A 17,412-nucleotide genomic window follows, 5' to 3' on the forward strand; every position below is an offset into this window, starting at 1 on the left:
TTTGTGGGCCCTGCAACTCTTATAAGTGTGCCCATGTGTGTCTGTGGACCCTGCAGCTCTTATAAGTATGCCCATGTGTGTCTGTGGACCCTGCAGCTCTTATAAGTACGTCCATGTGTGTCTTTGAGCCCTCCAGGTTCTTTACTTAAGTCCATGTGTGTCTGTGGACCCTGCAGCTCTTATAAGTATGTCCATGTGTGTCTGTGGGCCCTGCAGCTCTTATAAGTATGTCCATGTGTGTCTGTGGGCCCTGCAACTCTTATAAGTATGTCCATGTGTGTCTGTGGGCCCTGCAGCTCCTATAAGTATGTCCATGTGTGTCTGTGGACCCTGCAGCTCTTATAAGTATGTCCATGTGTGTCTGTGGGCCCTGCAGCTCCTATAAGTATGTCCATGTGTGTCTGTGGACCCTGCAGCTCCTATAAGTATGTCCATGTGTGTCTGTGTGCCCGAAGGTCCTGTGCGTGGCCCCTGTGTTTGTCAGGAAGGCCGCAGGCCCTGTAAACATGGCCCTCTGTCACTGTGGGCTTTTCACATCCTGCAGCTGTGCCTCATAAGGCTTCTGTGCTCTAAAACGAGGCTGCACCCCGACGTTCAGACAGGAGCAGAGAGTAACCTGAATATAGGAGAACAAATGAGTCCTGGATCTATTTAAAACCTGGTTCTCGGTGGGACAAACAGTATCATAAATGCACCTAATCCAGTCACATACTTTATGTAGGTTCACGTGAACAGGCTTAAGATATCAGAAAATACATTGCTAGGTGCTGACATTTAAGAATTCATTTTTAATATTCACATTTTTAATATGTACATAATTTACACATGATGAACAGTTCAGCGACTGGTGAACAGGCTTTGTACTCGGAAGGTGGCTCATGCAATGCATTAAAATTACTGAAGCATGAAATTTAAGAATCCTGATAACTGATCCTAATAACTTGATGCACCTACATTACGTGTGTGATTTCATTGAGTACTTTGATGACATTGGCCCTGTCAGCAGCAAGTTTTAAGCTTGTCTGGGAACCATTGTTTCCATATATCCATAGTGGCTCTTCACCCTGCAGGTGACACATCACTTCAGAATCTGTGCTTGACCTCTCATATACAGCTTTTATTCCCACTCTGTCCACTCTGCCTTTCATCCTTCTGAGGCCGATAAACTTAATGCCCATTGAGTTTAGTGACAAAATAAACATTTTCATACCCAGTTGCATCAATTACAAGTCATCAACAAGGCATCCTTCCCCTGCCTACCTCGCTGACCTGCTCGGCAGTGATTCTCAGCACACCCAGAGCCAGGACACAATAGACATGAAACTAAGAAGAGTAAAAAAAAAAGAAAAAAAAATGGCAACAGGCCTTTACTATCTGTGTTCTCATGATCCGGAACAACATCCTGATATCCATCGAGGGCGCCCCGGAACTGCTACCAATGAGAACAGAGCTGAAGACTCCGCCCCTTACACAAGACTTCATCACAACAGATAACAGCTGGAGTCCAGCGACACCTCCGGTCGCTCATTGACTGCATAGATGTATGTGTGCCCTGCGCTGGGCTCCCTTTATGCTCTGCCCAGGAGCCCCCCTCTCTCCTTGCTGTCCGCAGAAGATCTCTGCCACGTAAACTCCATCTGTGCTCTCTTCAGGTCTCTGGTGTGTTGGATTAAGCTCTTGGTCTGCTTTCTTGGAAGATCTGTGTACAAAGCTCCTGTATGCTTTTCCTTGTAGCGCGGTCTGACCTGCTTAACCTGTATACACTCCTGCTCCGCTCAGGAGGTCTCCGGGGCTTTGCACCAGTCTACCTGTGTGTTGTACAGAGCTCCTTAAGGTCCTGTGCTGAGGTCCTTGATGCTCTCCTGCAGGAATTCTCTCCTGCCCTATAGTGGTTCCTGCAGGTTCTCTGTGCTAAGCTTCCTCTTTGTGCACAGAGCCCTCCCCGATCCTGTGCAGAGGTCCTCGAAGCGAAGCTCCTTAGATGCTCTCTCCTGCAGGAATTCTCTCCTGCCCTATAGTGGTTCCTGCAGGTTCTCTGTGCTAAGCTTCTTCTTTGTGCACAGAGCCCTCCCCGTTCCTGTGCTGAGGTCCTCGAAGCCAAGCTCCTTAGATGCTCTCCTGCCGGAATTCTCTCCTGCCCTATAGTGGTTCCTGCAGGTTCTCTGTGCTAAGCTTCCTCTTTGTGCACAGAGCCCTCCCCGTTCCTGTGCTGAGGTCCTTGATGCTAAGCTCCTTAGATGCTCTCCTGCAGGAATTCTCTCCTGCCCTATAGTGGTTCCTGCAGGTTCTCTGTGCTAAGCTTCCTCTGTGTGCACAGAGCCCTCCCCGATCCTCTGCTGAGGTCCTCGATGCTAAGCTCCTTAGATGCTCTCCTGCAGGAATTCTCTCCTGCCCTATAGTGGGTCCTGCAGGTTCTCTGTGCTAAGTTTCCCCTTTGTGCACAGAGCCCTCCCCGTTCCTGTGCTGAGGTCCTGTGCTGAGCTCCTTAGATGCTCTCCTGCAGGAATTCTCTCCTGCCCTATAGTGGTTCCTGCAGGTTCTCTGTGCTAAGCTTCCTCTTTGTGCACAGAGCCCTCCACGTTCCTGTGCTGAGGTCCTCGAAGCGAAGCTCCTTAGATGCTCTCTCCTGCAGGAATTCTCTCTTGCCCTATAGTGGTTCCTGCAGGTTCTCTGTGCTAAGCTTCCTCTTTGTGCACAGAGCCCTCCCCGTTCCTGTGCAGAGGTCCTCGAAGCGAAGCTCCTTCGATGCTCTCCTGCAGGAATTCTCTCTTGCCCTATAGTGGTTCCTGCAGGTTCTCTGTCCTAAGCTTCCTCTGTGTGCACAGAGCCCTCCCCGTTCCTCTGCTGAGGTCCTTGATGCCAAGCTCCTTAGATGCTCTCATGCAGGAATTCTCTCTTGCCCTATAGAGGTTCCTGCAGGTTCTCTGTGCTAAGCTTCCTCTTTGTGCACAGAGCCCTCCCCGTTCCTGTGCTGAAGTCCTCGAAGCGAAGCTCCTTAGATGCTCTCCTGCAGGAATTCTCTGTTGCCCTATAGTGGTTCCTGCAGGTTCTCTGTGCTAAGCTTCCTCTTTGTGCACAGAGCCCTCCCCGTTCCTGTGCTGCGGTCCTGTGCTGAGCTCCTCGGATGCTCTCCTGCAGGAATTCTCTCCTGCCCTATAGTGGTTCCTGCAGGTTCTCTGTGCTAAGCTTCCTCTTTGTGCACAGAGCCCTCCCCGATCCTGTGCAGAGGTCCTCGAAGCAAAGCTCCTTAGATGCTCTCCTGCAGGAATTCTCTCCTGCCCTATAGTGGTTCCTGCAGGTTCTCTGTGCTAAGCTTCCTCTTTGTGCACAGAGCCCTCCCCGTTCCTGTGCTGAGGTCCTCGAAGCAAAGCTCCTTAGATGCTCTCCTGCAGGAATTCTCTCCTGCCCTATAGTGGTTCCTGCAGGTTCTCTGTGCTAAGCTTCCTCTTTGTGCACAGAGCCCTCCCTGTTCCTGTGCTGAGGTCCTTGATGCTAAGCTCCTTAGATGCTCTCCTGCAGGTATTCTCTCCTGCCCTATAGTGGTTCCTGCAGGTTCTCTGTGCTAAGCTTCTTCTTTGTGCACAGAGCCCTCCCTGTTCCTGTGCTGAGGTCCTTGATGCTAAGCTCCTTAGATGCTCTCCTGCAGGAATTCTCTCCTGCCCTATAGTGGTTCCTGCAGGTTCTCTGTGCTAAGCTTCCTCTTTGTGCACAGAGCCCTCCCCGTTCCTGTGCTGAGGTCCTCGAAGCAAAGCTCCTTAGATGCTCTCCTGCAGATCTTCCCATGCTCTCTGTGAGCTCTGATTACCCGAGCTAAGCCCTGCCTATGGCTGGTTGTAAGCTTGGGGTAGCTTCTGCTGTAAGTTTCTGGTGTGCCCTTCTGAAGGAGACTTTGGTTATACTAGACTAAGCTTTTTTTTGCTCTCCTGCAGGAATTCATCGAAGAGATCCTGTCTCCTCCTTTCGGTGGAATGATGGCCTTCGTGAAGGAGTCAGAGTCGCTGATTGAGAAGGGGCAGTTTGACAGATTAAAGAATGAGGAAGGTGACGTCACATCACATTTGGGCTCAAGATTCCGTCGTTTTTCTGTTTTCCTCTTCTAGTTAGTCTTTACCTTCTTGCCTTCTGATCGGCTACTCGCGCCTACATCCAGCAGTGAACCGTCTCTCTCTGTGTTGGTTCCAGGAAGCTGGTGGGCTGCAGGATTCTGTGTGGGGGCCAGAAGCATGGTTTGATAGGACCATAGTTCATGTCTTGAAACTGAGAGGTCCTCTTTCTGGGTTTGTTTGGAGGAGGCAGGACATTCTTTTCCCGTGTGAGGCACCACAGGTTAAGTCTAGTGGTGTAAAAAGGAGAGTATTCCACCTTTTCTCCGAGGAGTGTGCTGTACAGCAATGGATTGCCAGGGTTAGGTGAGAGAAGGGGGCTCCAGGTTTTTCAAATGGAAACAAAGTTCTATGCAGCCCTTGTATTCCCATCATGGGTGAGATAACCTCCTGGTTCTCTGCGAAGGGTGCAGGGGATACAGAGGCGCGGCTCTCGCTTCTCTTATTCTGGATTCCGCTGCGAGGTAGCTCTGCCAGTGTCTCTCCCGTGAATGGAAGTGGCGAGTGCACCTATGTCTTCCCTTGAGCAGATGTGATGCCCTTCTTAGTTTTAAGAGGGTTTGAATGTGCTCCCGGTTTTTCCTTTGAACGGATGTTATGCCTTGTGATGGTTGTAAAGAAGGGTGGCCGTGCCACAGTTCTTCCCTTGAAACACTCCATCGTTTTTAAGGCAGAGGAGTGAGCCCCGGTTCTTCTCTTGGACGGGTGTGATGTCCTGTGTTAGTGTTAAGGAGGGGAGAGTGTGCCCGGGTCCTTCTCTTGAACGGGTGTGATGTCCTGTGTTAGTGTTAAGGAGGGGAGAGTGTGCCCGGGTCCTTCTCTTGAACGGAGGTGATGTCCTGTGTTTTAAGGAGGGGAGAGTGTGCCCCGGTCCTTCTCTTGGACGGGTGCGATGTCCTGTGTTAGTTTTAAGGCAGAGGAGAGTGAGCCCGGGTCCTTCTCTTGAACGGAGGTGATGTCCTGTGTTAGCGTTAAGGAGAGGAGAGTGTGCCCCGGTCCTTCTCTTGGACGGGTGCGATGTCCTGTGTTAGTTTTAAGGAGGAGAGTGTGCCCTGGTCCTACCCTTGAGCAGATGTGATGTCATATGTTAGTTTTAAGGAGAGAAGAGTATGTCCTGGTCCTTCTCTTGAACGGAGGTGATGTCCTGTGTTAGTTTTAAGGAGAGGAGAGTGTGTCCTGGTCCTTCTCTTGGACGGGTGCGATGTCCTGTGTTAGTTTTAAGGAGAGGAGAGTGTGCCCGGGTCCTTCTCTTGAACGGAGGTGATGTCCTCTGTTCGTTTTAAGGAGAGGAGAGTGTGCCCGGGTCCTTCTGTTGAACGGATGTGATGTCCTGTGTTTTAAGGAGGGGAGAGTGTGCCCGGGTCCTTCTCTTGGACGGGTGTGATGTCCTGTGTTAGTTTTAAGGTGAGGAGTGTGTGCCCCGGTCCTTCTCTTGGACGGGTGTGATGTCCTGTGTTAGTTTTAAGAAGAGGAGAGTATGTCCTGGTGCTTCTCTTGAACGGGTGTGGTGTCCTGTGTTAGTTTTAAGGAGAGGAGGAGTGTGAGCCCCGGTCCATCTCGTGAACGGATGTGAGGTCCTGTGCTAGTTTTAATAAGAGGAGAGTGTGCCCCGGTCCTTCTCTTCTCTTGAGTGGGTGCAATGTCCTGTGTTAGTTTTAAGGAGAGGAGTGAGCCCCGGTCCTTCCCTTGAACGGATGTCATGTCCTGTGTTAGTTTTAAGGAGGGGAGAGTGTGCCCCTGTCCTTCCCTTGAACGGATGTGATGTCCTGTGTTAGTTTTAAGGAGGGGAGTATGTGCCCTGGTTCTTCTCTTGAGTGGATTTGATGTCCTGTGTTAGTTTTAAGGAGAGGACAATGGACCCTGGTCCTTTCATTCAGCGGATGTGATTATCCTGTGTCAGTTTTAAGGAGGAGAGACTGTGCCCTGGTCCTTTCCTTTAGCAGATGCGCTGTCCTGAACGCATATGATTTCCTGTGTTAGTTTTAAGGCGGGGAGAGTGTGCACCGGTCCTTCCCTTGAACGGATGTGATGTCCTGTGTTAGAACGGATGTGATGTCCTGTGTTAGTTTTAAGGCGGGGAGAGAGCCGCCTGGCCCTGCTTTGGAGCAGATGTCATGAGTGTGTTTGAGTTCTTCTCTTGAAAGGATGCAGTGCTGTGTGTTACTTTAAAGGGGGGAGAGCCCCCTACGGTGTCTTCTGGTTTGGACGTTGGGGGGAAGACCACATGGGCCAATCAGATCCATTGTCACATTGAAGTGTCTTGATTTTCGGTGTACATTAACACCGCCTCACATCCCGTAGGCCGTGTGGTGCAGCTGGTTCGTGGTTTTGCTGCCACCTGGAAGCAGTCGGTTGAGAACCTAAGCCAGGATGTGATGCGTTCCTTCACCAACTTCAAGAATGGCACCGGTATCATCCAGGTGAGATTACTGAGCGCTGGCACTCATTCGCGAGGGATCAGAGGCACTAATGAATGTAGGCACCAGTATCATCCAGGTGAGATTACTGAGCGCTGGCACTCATTCGCGAGGGATCAGAGGCACTAATGACTGTAGGCACCGGTATCACCCACGTGAGGGCACTGAGCGCTGGCACTCATTCGCTAGGGGTCAGAGGCACTAATGACTGTAGGCACCGGTATCGTCCAGGTGAGATTACTGAGCGCTGGCACTCATTCGCGAGGGATCAGAGGCACTAATGACTGTAGGCACCGGTATCATCCAGGTGAGATTACTGAGCGCTGGCACTCATTCGCGAGGGATCAGAGGCACTAATGACTGTAGGCACCGGTATCGTCCAGGTGAGATTACTGAGCGCTGGCACTCATTCGCGATGGATCAGAGGCACTAATGACTGTAGGCACCGGTATCATCCAGGTGAGGGCACTGAGCGCCGGCGGACTGCACCGGTATCACCCACGTGCGGGCACTGAGTGCTGGCACTCATTCGCTAGGGGTCAGAGGCACTAATGACTGTAGGCACCGGTATCGTCCAGGTGAGATTACTGAGCGCTGGCGGACTGCACCGGTATCACCCACGTGAGGGCACTGAGCGCTGGCACTCATTCGCGAGGAATCAGAGGCACTAATGAATGTAGGCACTGGTATCATCCAGGTGAGGGCACTGAGCGCTGGCGGGCTGCACCGGTATCACCCACGTGCGGGCACTGAGTGCTGGCACTCATTCGCGAGGGATCAGAGGCACTAATGACTGTAGGCACCGGTATCATCCAGGTGAGATTACTAAACGCTGGCGGACTGCACCGGTATCACCCACGTGAGGGCACTGAGTGCTGGCACTCATTCGCGAGGGATCAGAGGCACTAATGACTGTAGGCACCGGTATCACCCACGTGAGGGCACTGAGCGCTGGCACTCATTCGAAAGGAATCAGAGGCACTAATGAATGTAGGCACTGGTATCATCCAGGTGAGGGCACTGAGCGCTGGCGGGCTGCACCGGTATCACCCACGTGCGGGCACTGAGTGCTGGCACTCATTCGCGAGGGATCAGAGGCACTAATGACTGTAGGCACCGGTATCACCCACGTGAGGGCACTGAGCGCTGGCACTCATTCGAAAGGAATCAGAGGCACTAATGACTGTAGGCACCGGTATCACCCACGTGCGGGCACTGAGTGCTGGCACTCATTCGCGAGGGATCAGAGGCACTAATGACTGTAGGCACCGGTATCATCCAGGTGAGGGCACTGAGCGCCGGCGGACTGCACCGGTATCACCCACGTGCGGGCACTGAGTGCTGGCACTCATTCGCGAGGGATCAGAGGCACTAATGAGTGTAGGCACTGGTATCATCCAGGTGAGATTACTGAGCGCTGGCGGGCTGCACCGGTATCACCCACGTGAGGGCACTGAGTGCTGGCACTCATTCGCGAGGGATCAGAGGCACTAATGACTGTAGGCACCGGTATCATCCAGGTGAGGGCACTGAGCGCCGGCGGACTGCACCGGTATCACCCACGTGAGGGCATTGAGCGCTGGCACTCATTCGCGAGCGATCAGAGGCACTAATGACTGTAGGCACTGGTATCATCCAGGTGAGGGCACTGAGCGCTGGTGCTCACTCTTGACGGATTGGAGGCAGTAATGACTCTGTGCACCAGTACCTAGTACAGGTATCATCCAGTCGAGGGCACTGAGAGCAGGTGCTCGCTCTCGAGGGATCGAGGCAGTATTGACTCTGTGCACCAGTACCTGGTACAGGTATCATCCAGGTGAGGGCATGGAGAGCTGGCACGCACTCTCGAGGGATGGGAGGCAGTAATGACTGTGCACCAGTACCTAGTACAGGTATCATATCATCCAGTCGAGGGCACTGAGAGCAGGTGCTCGCTCTCGAGGGATCGGAGGCAGTAATGACTGTGTGCACCAGTACCTAGCACAGTTATCATCCTGGTGAGGGCACTTGACCTCCGGTGCTAATTTGTGTGCACCAGTACCTAGCACAGATATCATCCAGTCGAAGGCACTGAGCGCTGGTGCCCGCTCTCGAAGGATGGGAGGCAGTAATGACTCTGTGCACCAGTACCTAGTACCAGTGTCGCACCTGAGCTCTAGTTTCAGGAGCGGTGGGAAGCAGGTCATGTGTACTGGCATTATTCAGAAATACTGGTTCCTCTCATCAGAGGGAGCTTTAGTGATGCGATGCACGCAGGCAACCTTTCACCAAGTTTCTAACTTTGACCTGCAAAGGCTAAGAGCAGGTCTTCTCAGATAAAAAAACTGGCACTAAAATAGCAAGTATGCGTTGTTGTAAAGAGTAGCAATTTCACATCAGAAACCAGTAGCAATAGCTCTGTTATTGGATGAACATATGATCTGTTTCAGATATGAAAAGCGTGCAAGGTATCTAACAAAAGGAGAGGGGAGTTTTCAAATTTGGATGATAAAGTGAACGAAGCCTACATAGCTCGGGTAAGTTATGACTCCCTGCCTTATGAGTTTTCTGCTTGGCCCTGTTGATTATCCTCCTGTGAGATTGACAGTCATGGGTGCTGTAGGAAAGTCACTCTTTTTGGCATGGTTACCCCCCCCCTCCAAACTTTTTGCCTGCCTTCAGTGTGCTTAGACTGTTTTCACTGGGATCCTGCTAACCAGGACCCCAGTGATTGTGCTCTCTTCCTCCAAATGTTGTTGCTTAGGAGCTTTGTACACTCCACAATTGGCATACTGGTGTCCACTTATAAGTCCCTAGTATATGGTACTTAGGTATCCAGGGCATTGGGACACCAGGGGACTCTGTGGGCTGCAGCATGCATTATGCCACCCATGGGAGCCCATGCAAAATGTGTCTGCAGGCCTACCATTGCAGCTTGTGTGAAAAGGTGCATGCGCCCTTTCACCACAGGTCGCTACACCAGGTCACTGTAAGTCACCCCAGTGGTATGCTCTCCCTAGCACAGGGTGCAGGCACGCTGAGTGTTTGAGGGCACCCCTGAATGAGCAGAGGTGCCCCTACGAACTCCAGCTCCATTGCACAGGACTTCATAAGTACGGGGAAGCCACTTTACCTGTGTACTGGACGCAGCTACATAATGGTAACTCCAAACCTGGGCATGTTTGGTATCAAACATGTCCGAATCATACCCCAATACTGTTGCCAGTATTGGTTGCATGATTCCATGCACTTCTGGGGGGGTCCTTAGAGGAACCCCCAGTATTGCTCCTACCAGTCTTCTAGGGTTTTCCAGGCAGCCCATGCTGCTGCCACCCCGCAGACAGGTTTCTGCCCTCTTGCTACTTGACCAGCTCAAGCAGGGGGAGGCAGAACAAAGGATTTGCTGTGGAAGACGGAGGAAACACTCTCTCCCTTGGGGTAGTCTTCCAAAGCTACCAGTTTGCCTTGGTGCCCTCCTTGCGTAGATGATTTGACCCAGTCCAGGGACCCCCCAATCCCTGCTCTGGCACAAAACTGGACAAAGGAAAGGGTACTGACTACTCCCCTGTCCATCACCACCCCAGGGGTAGTTCCCAGAGCTCCTCCAGGGGGCCACTTGAATCTGCCATCTTGAAACAAAGATGTGCAGAGGACCTGAGAGAGAGTGGCCAGGTCAGGTAGGTGACGTCAGAGTCCCCTCTTGATAGGTGGTCACTGTGCTAGGGGACCAAACCCCTTTTTAGGGCTATTTAGGGACTCCCTTGCGGGTGGGTCCCCAAATTCGACGTGCAAGACTCAACCAGGACTCATCTGCATTGTTTACTTCTACTTCTGGCTACTGGAACCGCATCTGGACTCTTCAGGACCTGACAAGTCTGCATCTCCAGCCACTGACTAACTGCAACCCGACAGCCGACATGGGACACCATCTGCATCACTCCAGGGACTCCTCTTCAGCTCCTGCGTTGAACAGATGGTCGTTTTCTTCCCCCGTCGACCTGGTTCTGCATCCACAGAAGGGTGGGTAGTGGCTCCTCCCACGGTCGGATACTCCAACTCGAACTGGACTCTGTCCCCTTCTCTTGCAGGTCCTCTTCTGCCAGTATCCACCTTTGGTTTCTTCCAGTCTGGTCCGGGTCTTGCGCAGTCCCTTTTCTAAGTCCTCCTGTTAATCCCTGGGAAAACCAGGTACTTATCACTGCTCTCCTCAACGCTGGGGGTTACTCAGGTACTTGCCTCTTGGGGTCCCTAGTTCCTGCAGCTCCCCTCTAACACCTTCACATCCTTGGGTGGGGGACTTCTCTTCACATTCAACTTTTTTAGTATATGGTTTGGCCCTACCCTGGGGCCCTCACTATTTTCTATAATTTTTGCCAATGTTTTTATGCTATTTGCTGATTGCTATTATGTACATATATAGTGTGTACTTACCTCCAGTTGGGGGGGGACTACCTATAAGTAATCTGGTGTTGTGTTACTATAATAAAGTACCTTTATTTTTGTAAAACTGTGGTTCTTTCATGTGTGCTAAGTTGCTATGTGACTATAGTGGTACTGCATAAGCTGCATGTTTCCTAGATAAGTGTAGGAAAATGCTACTATTGGAATAGTTACCCCCCTCTTTTTGCCTTATGTTGATGCCAACTTTGAGTGAAAGTATGATGGGATCCTGTTAACCAGGCCCCAGCACCAGTGTTCTTTCCCAAAACCCGTACCTTTGCTTCTGCAATTGGCACACCCATGGCCCACAGTTAAGTCCCTTGTAAAAGGTACCCAGGGTACCAAGGGATCGAGGCCAGGGAAGGTCCCCAAGGGCTGCTTGTGTGTGCTGATGGGGAGAAACAGGCAAAGTGGACAGGGCACCATGCCCACAAACCACTGCCTGTGGCATAGGTAAGTCACCCCTCTAGCAGGCCTAAGGCAGGGTGATCTATACCACAGGTGAGGGCGTAACTGCATGAGCAATATACTCCTACAGTGTCTAAGTCCACTCTTAGACATTGTAAGTGCAGTGTAGCCATGTTGAGTATATGTCCTGGGAGTTTGTCATTACGAACTCCACAGCTCCATAATGGCTTCACTGAATACTGGGAAGTTTGATCAAACTTCTCAGCACAATAAACCCCCACTGATGCCAGTGTGGGATTTATTAAAAAATGCACCCAGAGTGCATCTTAGAGATGCCCTGTGTATGTTAGCCAAACTGCTAGTGCAGGCCTGATCGGTCTGTGCCAGCCTGCCACTTTCAGATAAGTTTCAGACCACATGGGGTGAGAGCCTTTGTGCACTTGGTGGTCAGAAACAAAGCCCGCCCTGGGTGGAGGTGCTTCACACCTCCCCCCTACAGGAACCGTAACACCTGGCGGTGAGCCTCAAAGGGTTAAGCCTCGGATTACAGTGTCCCGGGGCATTCCAGCTAGTGGAGCTGCCTGGCCCCCTGGACAAAGCCCCACTTTTGTCGACAAGTCCAGCAGGAGAATTAGGGAAAACAGGGAGGAGTTACCACCCCAGCCAGGTCCACCACTAAGGTGTCCAGTGCTGAGGTGACTCCCTCCTTGCAGAATCCTGCATCTTGTTTTGCAGGGCAGGGACCAAAAGGATTAGGGGTTGCACCCCCCTCCTGGCCTGTCTCCTGCTTCAAAAAACATGCAAAAGAACAGCGACGCATCCAGCGGGACCAGTGACCTCTGCCAAGCTCCAGAGGACTGCCCTGCACTCGAAAAGACCAAGAACTCCAGTGGACAGCGGTCTGGTCCAAGAAGAAACCAGTACCAAGGACTCCAGCCCAACTCCGAATGTGTGAGTCCTGACCACTCTGCATCCGACGCCCACAGCCCGTGTCCCGGTGGCCCAACCAGCTAGAGAGTATCCTCAGGGGATTGCGAGCAATTGCCCACCCTGGGTTGACCTCTCCACCCCAACACGACGACGCCTGCAAAGGGAATCCCAAGGTCCCCCCCCTGAACGTGAAAGCTCTGGATGAAAATAACCGACGCCTAAAAGACCACCGCACCGCAGCTCCCAGGCCTTGGAGAGCCCGACCTCTGGTGCAGCAACGTTCAACAGGCGGCCCTCCTCCCTGTCCAGCCTGTGGTTTGCCCAAGATGACCTCCTGGACCTCGCCGGCAGCTTCTGAGTGACCTACAGAGCTCTTAGAGAATCATTGGAGTCCCGACATCTTGTTTGCACACTGCACCCGCCTGTCCCAGTGCTGCTGGGGATGCGTGTTCGGTGCCTATTTGTGGCCCCTCAAGTGCTCCTCTAAATCCCCCAGGTCTGCCATCCGAAGACGCGGGTACTTACCTGCCTGCAGATCCGATTCCGAGTGCCCCCTGTTTTCATAGAAGCCCACGTTAAATTTGCTTCACTTTTGACCTCTGTACCCGGCAGGCCCCGTGTTGTTGGGTGTTTGGGGTTAATTTGAACCAGCGGTGGACTTCCTAACCCCCGGAGACTGGAACTGTAAGTCAAGTACTTACCTGTAAATCGAACTAACATTTCTTCCCCCCAGGAACTGTTTCTGAAAATTGTAGTGTCCATTTTTAAAACAGATTATTGCCAATATTACAGTTAAAACGTTTTGCAAGATAAAAATCTATTCAAGTACTTACCTGCAACTTGAATCTTGTAGTTCTAGAAATAAATTTAAGAAAATATATTTTTGCTATATAAAAACCATTGGTCTGGAGTTAAGTTGTTGAGTGTGTGCTTCTTCTATTCTCTGTGTGTGTACGACAAATGCTTTGCACTACCCCCTGATAAGCCTAACTGGTCGACCACACTAGCACAAAAGAGAGCATTAGTATGATCTACTTTAGCCTTTGTTAACCTCTGGGTAAACCCTAGACTCTGTGCACAATATATCTCATTTTGATATAGTATATACAGAGCCAGCTTCCTACACTAAGTCTTGGCTGCTCATCCACAGCTACCTCTAGAGAGCCCTGGCTTCCTGGACACTGCCAACACTTCACTAATAGGGGTCGCTGGACCTGGTATAAGATGCAAACACCATAGGTGTCTACCAGGCCAGCTTCCTGCAGGAGCCCTTTGAGGATTGTCCCATTTTTCTAGCTGTGATACATCTGAGCTGAGCTGTGATATCCTGGGTGCGCCTCAAGTGCACCCCTCTTTGCAAGGGTGTTTCTGTTCCCTTTACCCGAAATGGAAGAACCTTACAGCGGTGGAAGAGTAATTTATAGTTGGGGGGACACAGACCTGCTCCTCTTTTGTTTGTCGTCTACCAGCTCCCTTTCAGTTCAGTCGCCCATCACTAGGGTGCTTTGCTTTGACGATGGTGGGGTAGGCGCTAAATGATAACCTTTCTCAATGCTTGCCCCAAAGCGGGGGGCATACTAGCTCCTACAAGTGGTAGCAGCCCCCATAAAGCTGTAAGAACACAACCAGCATCCATGAAATAGGACTGCTGGGGGAACGGCCTGATTCCGTTCTGAGGAAGACCCTGATTCCAAGAGCTATGGTGTATTCAGCAGTAGTCATGAATGCAACCACCGTTTGGGAGGCCTGGGCATTAGAAGCAACAGTATCTTGTGCCCTACTTTCCAATGGAGGAGTGCTGCAGCTCTGTGGAATGAGCCATGTTCTGCGGTGACTCCTGTGTGTTTTTAACAACCCCTTGGAGCTTTATCCAAGATGGCCCACAGGGGTTCATCTGACGCTTTGCTTCAAGTCAGAATTCTGGTAACCACTCCTGGTGGCTAGAGCTGAAGTGCTGCTGAAGGCGGAGTGCAGGCAATCCTTATGAAATGTGTGAATGCGTCCATGGACCAAGTTGAATCGCTCATTAAATACAGCCGTACCCAGGAAGATAGGTATCGCTTCTGGAAGAGCTCGCCTTAATTGGAAAGAACACTTGCAGCTTTGTAAATTCTGAGGTTCTTCCTGCTGACAGCCTTTACGAACTGGAAATAGGAAAAGTGTAGAGACTGAGAACCAACTGGGGGTGATTCTGCGCAGCAATAAGATGCAGTCAAGGTACCCAACAGCTTGAAAGAAATCTAGCGGGTAGTTAATAAGCTATGGGCACTATAGCAAAGGGGACGCACAGCGCCTGCATTGTTCCCGATCTGAATAGAGCAACCCAATGAAAGTGACACAACCTACAGCATCTCAAGGCATAACCGATGGGAAGTCATCTTGATACACCTCAATGAGCTGTCGTGTCACAAGGAAGTAAGGGCAGAACTTTACGATGAAAACTGAAGAAAGGGAGAAAGTGGGGTCTGAGCCATCAGCCATGTCTAGTGCCTACTGTTGTGATGGTTGGTTTGATGCTCTGAGATAGCAAGGCCTGGGGTAGGAACGGAGGAGACATATACTTGGAAGTGGTGTCCATACCGTGGCGTGAAAGGGGCGCGAGTTCGTGGTTTTTTGACACCCTTACTCTTTTCCTTTGCACGCCCTACTAGGTCCCACACATAGTGCCTCTGCTTCAATCACATTTAGCGCATATCCTTCAATGTCTGGTACATCGGTGATGGTCACTCTTTAGATACAGGGAGATTCCATTGGTTCTGCGTGGCACTCAGAAGGGTAATTGTGATCTTGCATGTAGCGTGTGGGTTCCATTAGCCCGCTGCAGGCTGTTTAAGATCTTACAGGTATCAGATAGGTTCCTTTAGTGCTCTGCAGGGTGTTGCTGAAATAGCAGATGGGGTGGGCTCCATTGGCTTTGTACAGGATGTTGGTGCTCTTGCAGATATGGATTGGTTCTCTGTATTCCTCTAGTGGGAGACAGTGAACTTGCGAGTAGGTTCCTTTAGACCTTGCAGACGGTTGGTGGTCTTTCAAGTAGTGTGTGTGTGTGTGTGTGTGTTCTGTTTGCTCTCTGCATGGTATTGATGATCTAGTGATGGGGTGGTTTCTGTTGGCTTTGTGCAGGCTGTTGGTGATCCAACCTGATCTGTTGCTTCTCTGTAGCCCTGTAATAGGTGATGGTGATCTTCGTTGTGGGGACAGAGTTTTATTAGCCCTCTCCACAGTGTTGGTGATCTGGCAGGAATTGCTGCGTTCTGTTTGCTTGCGGGTAGGGGTGGGTCCTCCCCTCTCTCACTTGTGGTTTGTTCTCTCCATCACGCAGGGAGCACTGACCCAGCTGATCCAGTATTATCACCGCTTCCATAAGGTCTTGTCCCAAGCGCCCTTCAAGAATCTGCCAGTCCGCTCCGAGCTCATCAACATACACCATCTCATGGTGGAAGTGAAGAAGCACAAGCCCAACTTTTGATCTGACAATAACGGCGCTTTCCAGAAAATGACTGTGTACACCACCCACCCAGGAAGTGACAACAGAATCTGCAGCAACTCATCTTTTCCAGGTTATTGGATGAAATATCAGAACTTCTCAAAAAAAAGAAATTGGCACTTCAGTTGTTTGCTTCCAGGAATATTTCTGCAAACCTTTCCTAACAAGTGAAATCACTACTTGATCTCTTCCAAAACCCCTTGAAATTACACTGAGATGCCAGTTCCTCTCTGTGCAGCAAGAATGTGCTCCAAAGAGTGACATCCCCTTTCTACACTAAACAAATGCACTACAGTAAAAGACCACTTTTGGAAATGATGATTCCATGGCTAGGTGAGCATCTGGCTCACCACGTTGTCTTTTTCTGGGAGGGCCCACCAGCATACTCTGGGACTGGCTTGGAACCAAAGTGCCCCACCACCTCGCCCCCTCCACATAGTTCTGTCAGTAAAACCTCTGAATCCTGTCCTGCTACTCTTCGCATATGTCACCTGATGTAGTGCCTATTTCTTTCCCAGGTGACACCCTGAGAGGGCCATTCTCTTGTTGCCTTTACAGATATGTCCAGAACTAGGAGGAATGCTCCAGAGAAGGTCACTGAGAGAACAGACTGTAAAACACCCTGAACAACCTCTTCCTTTTAGGCATAGCAGAGATTGCTCTGAGGTCTAACACCTGAACTTGTGACCTTAACTGCTAAACCGTCCCTTTGGTTTTTGTATCGTTGGTACTCTGGGATGTGTAGTCCATGGGGAGATAATTGTATCTTCTGATTTCATATGTGGAGAGTGAGAGCCTGAGCACTGACTGCTTACAAGAGTCCTACTCTGTTTCTTCTGCAAGAGGTTGTGATCCTAATTCTATTTCAGATCTCTCCTGCTAGCAGAGGACCTTGATGTGCTCCATTCCAGCCCTGTCTGTCTTTTGGATGTGCATTGTGCGACGAAGCAAGACCTTGTGCCCTACGCCGCAGTTTTTGGTTCTGTCTATTGTATCTTCCAAGTGTGGACGTTCCGCAGCGCTGTTACCAAACCTCTGACCAAGATGTACATAATGATACTGGTGACAGTCGTGGTCTTTAATGCTTAACCCTTGAATGTCAGAATAAATGTGGCCATGGTGTCTGTTCCAAATACCGCGAATATTCTTCTAAGGACCCGAGGAATTTACTCTGCATGACTGGCTTGCAAAGGCAGCTTGAATATGAGTTTCTATATGGGCGAAGAAAGAGGTTCTTTCAAAATAAGTTTTACAGTGGCGTGTTTATACATTAGGGAAACGTAGAGTATGTATCCGAGTCAAACGTGCATGGCATTATTGAAGTGCTCTTTTACGTTACAGAACTACAAAAGTTGCAACATTTTAGCAGTAGAGTTTCTATAAGGCATATTACCTTTAGCCAAGAACCATACTTGGAAGGAAAAAGTCACTTGACTAATGGGTAGTCACAAAACTGCTCTTCATCGTTTTTAAAATATTACATATTTACTAGAGGGCTAGAATTATGGACACAAATTGCAAAACTAGTGTTTCACCCACACAACTCTTGCTGTTGCTCATTGTAACGCATATCAAACTTTCTGTATGTATTTCCACCGCTTCTCGCTGTCCCAAATCTCTCTCCAGATCCGAGTCAATGATTCGGATA

The 17,412-nt window shown here is 50.5% G+C and overlaps 1 protein-coding gene across 1 annotated transcript in view; it reads left to right on the plus strand.

Annotated features, from left to right (window-relative positions):
• The window catches only part of VPS52 (VPS52 subunit of GARP complex), a 70,891-nt gene extending 53,994 nt beyond the window's left edge, over positions 1 to 16,897 (plus strand). Inside the window, exons 18-20 of the mRNA XM_069241887.1 lie at positions 3,930 to 4,041; positions 6,405 to 6,523; positions 15,600 to 16,897. Of these exons, the coding sequence (XP_069097988.1) occupies positions 3,930 to 4,041; positions 6,405 to 6,523; positions 15,600 to 15,746 (378 nt within the window). The 3' untranslated portion in view covers positions 15,747 to 16,897. The remainder of the gene's footprint in view (positions 1 to 3,929; positions 4,042 to 6,404; positions 6,524 to 15,599) is intronic.
• Positions 16,898 to 17,412: the final 515 nt, after the last annotated feature.

Source organism: Pleurodeles waltl, chromosome 6 (assembly GCF_031143425.1).
Source record: "Pleurodeles waltl isolate 20211129_DDA chromosome 6, aPleWal1.hap1.20221129, whole genome shotgun sequence".
Taxonomy (NCBI): domain Eukaryota; kingdom Metazoa; phylum Chordata; class Amphibia; order Caudata; family Salamandridae; genus Pleurodeles; species Pleurodeles waltl.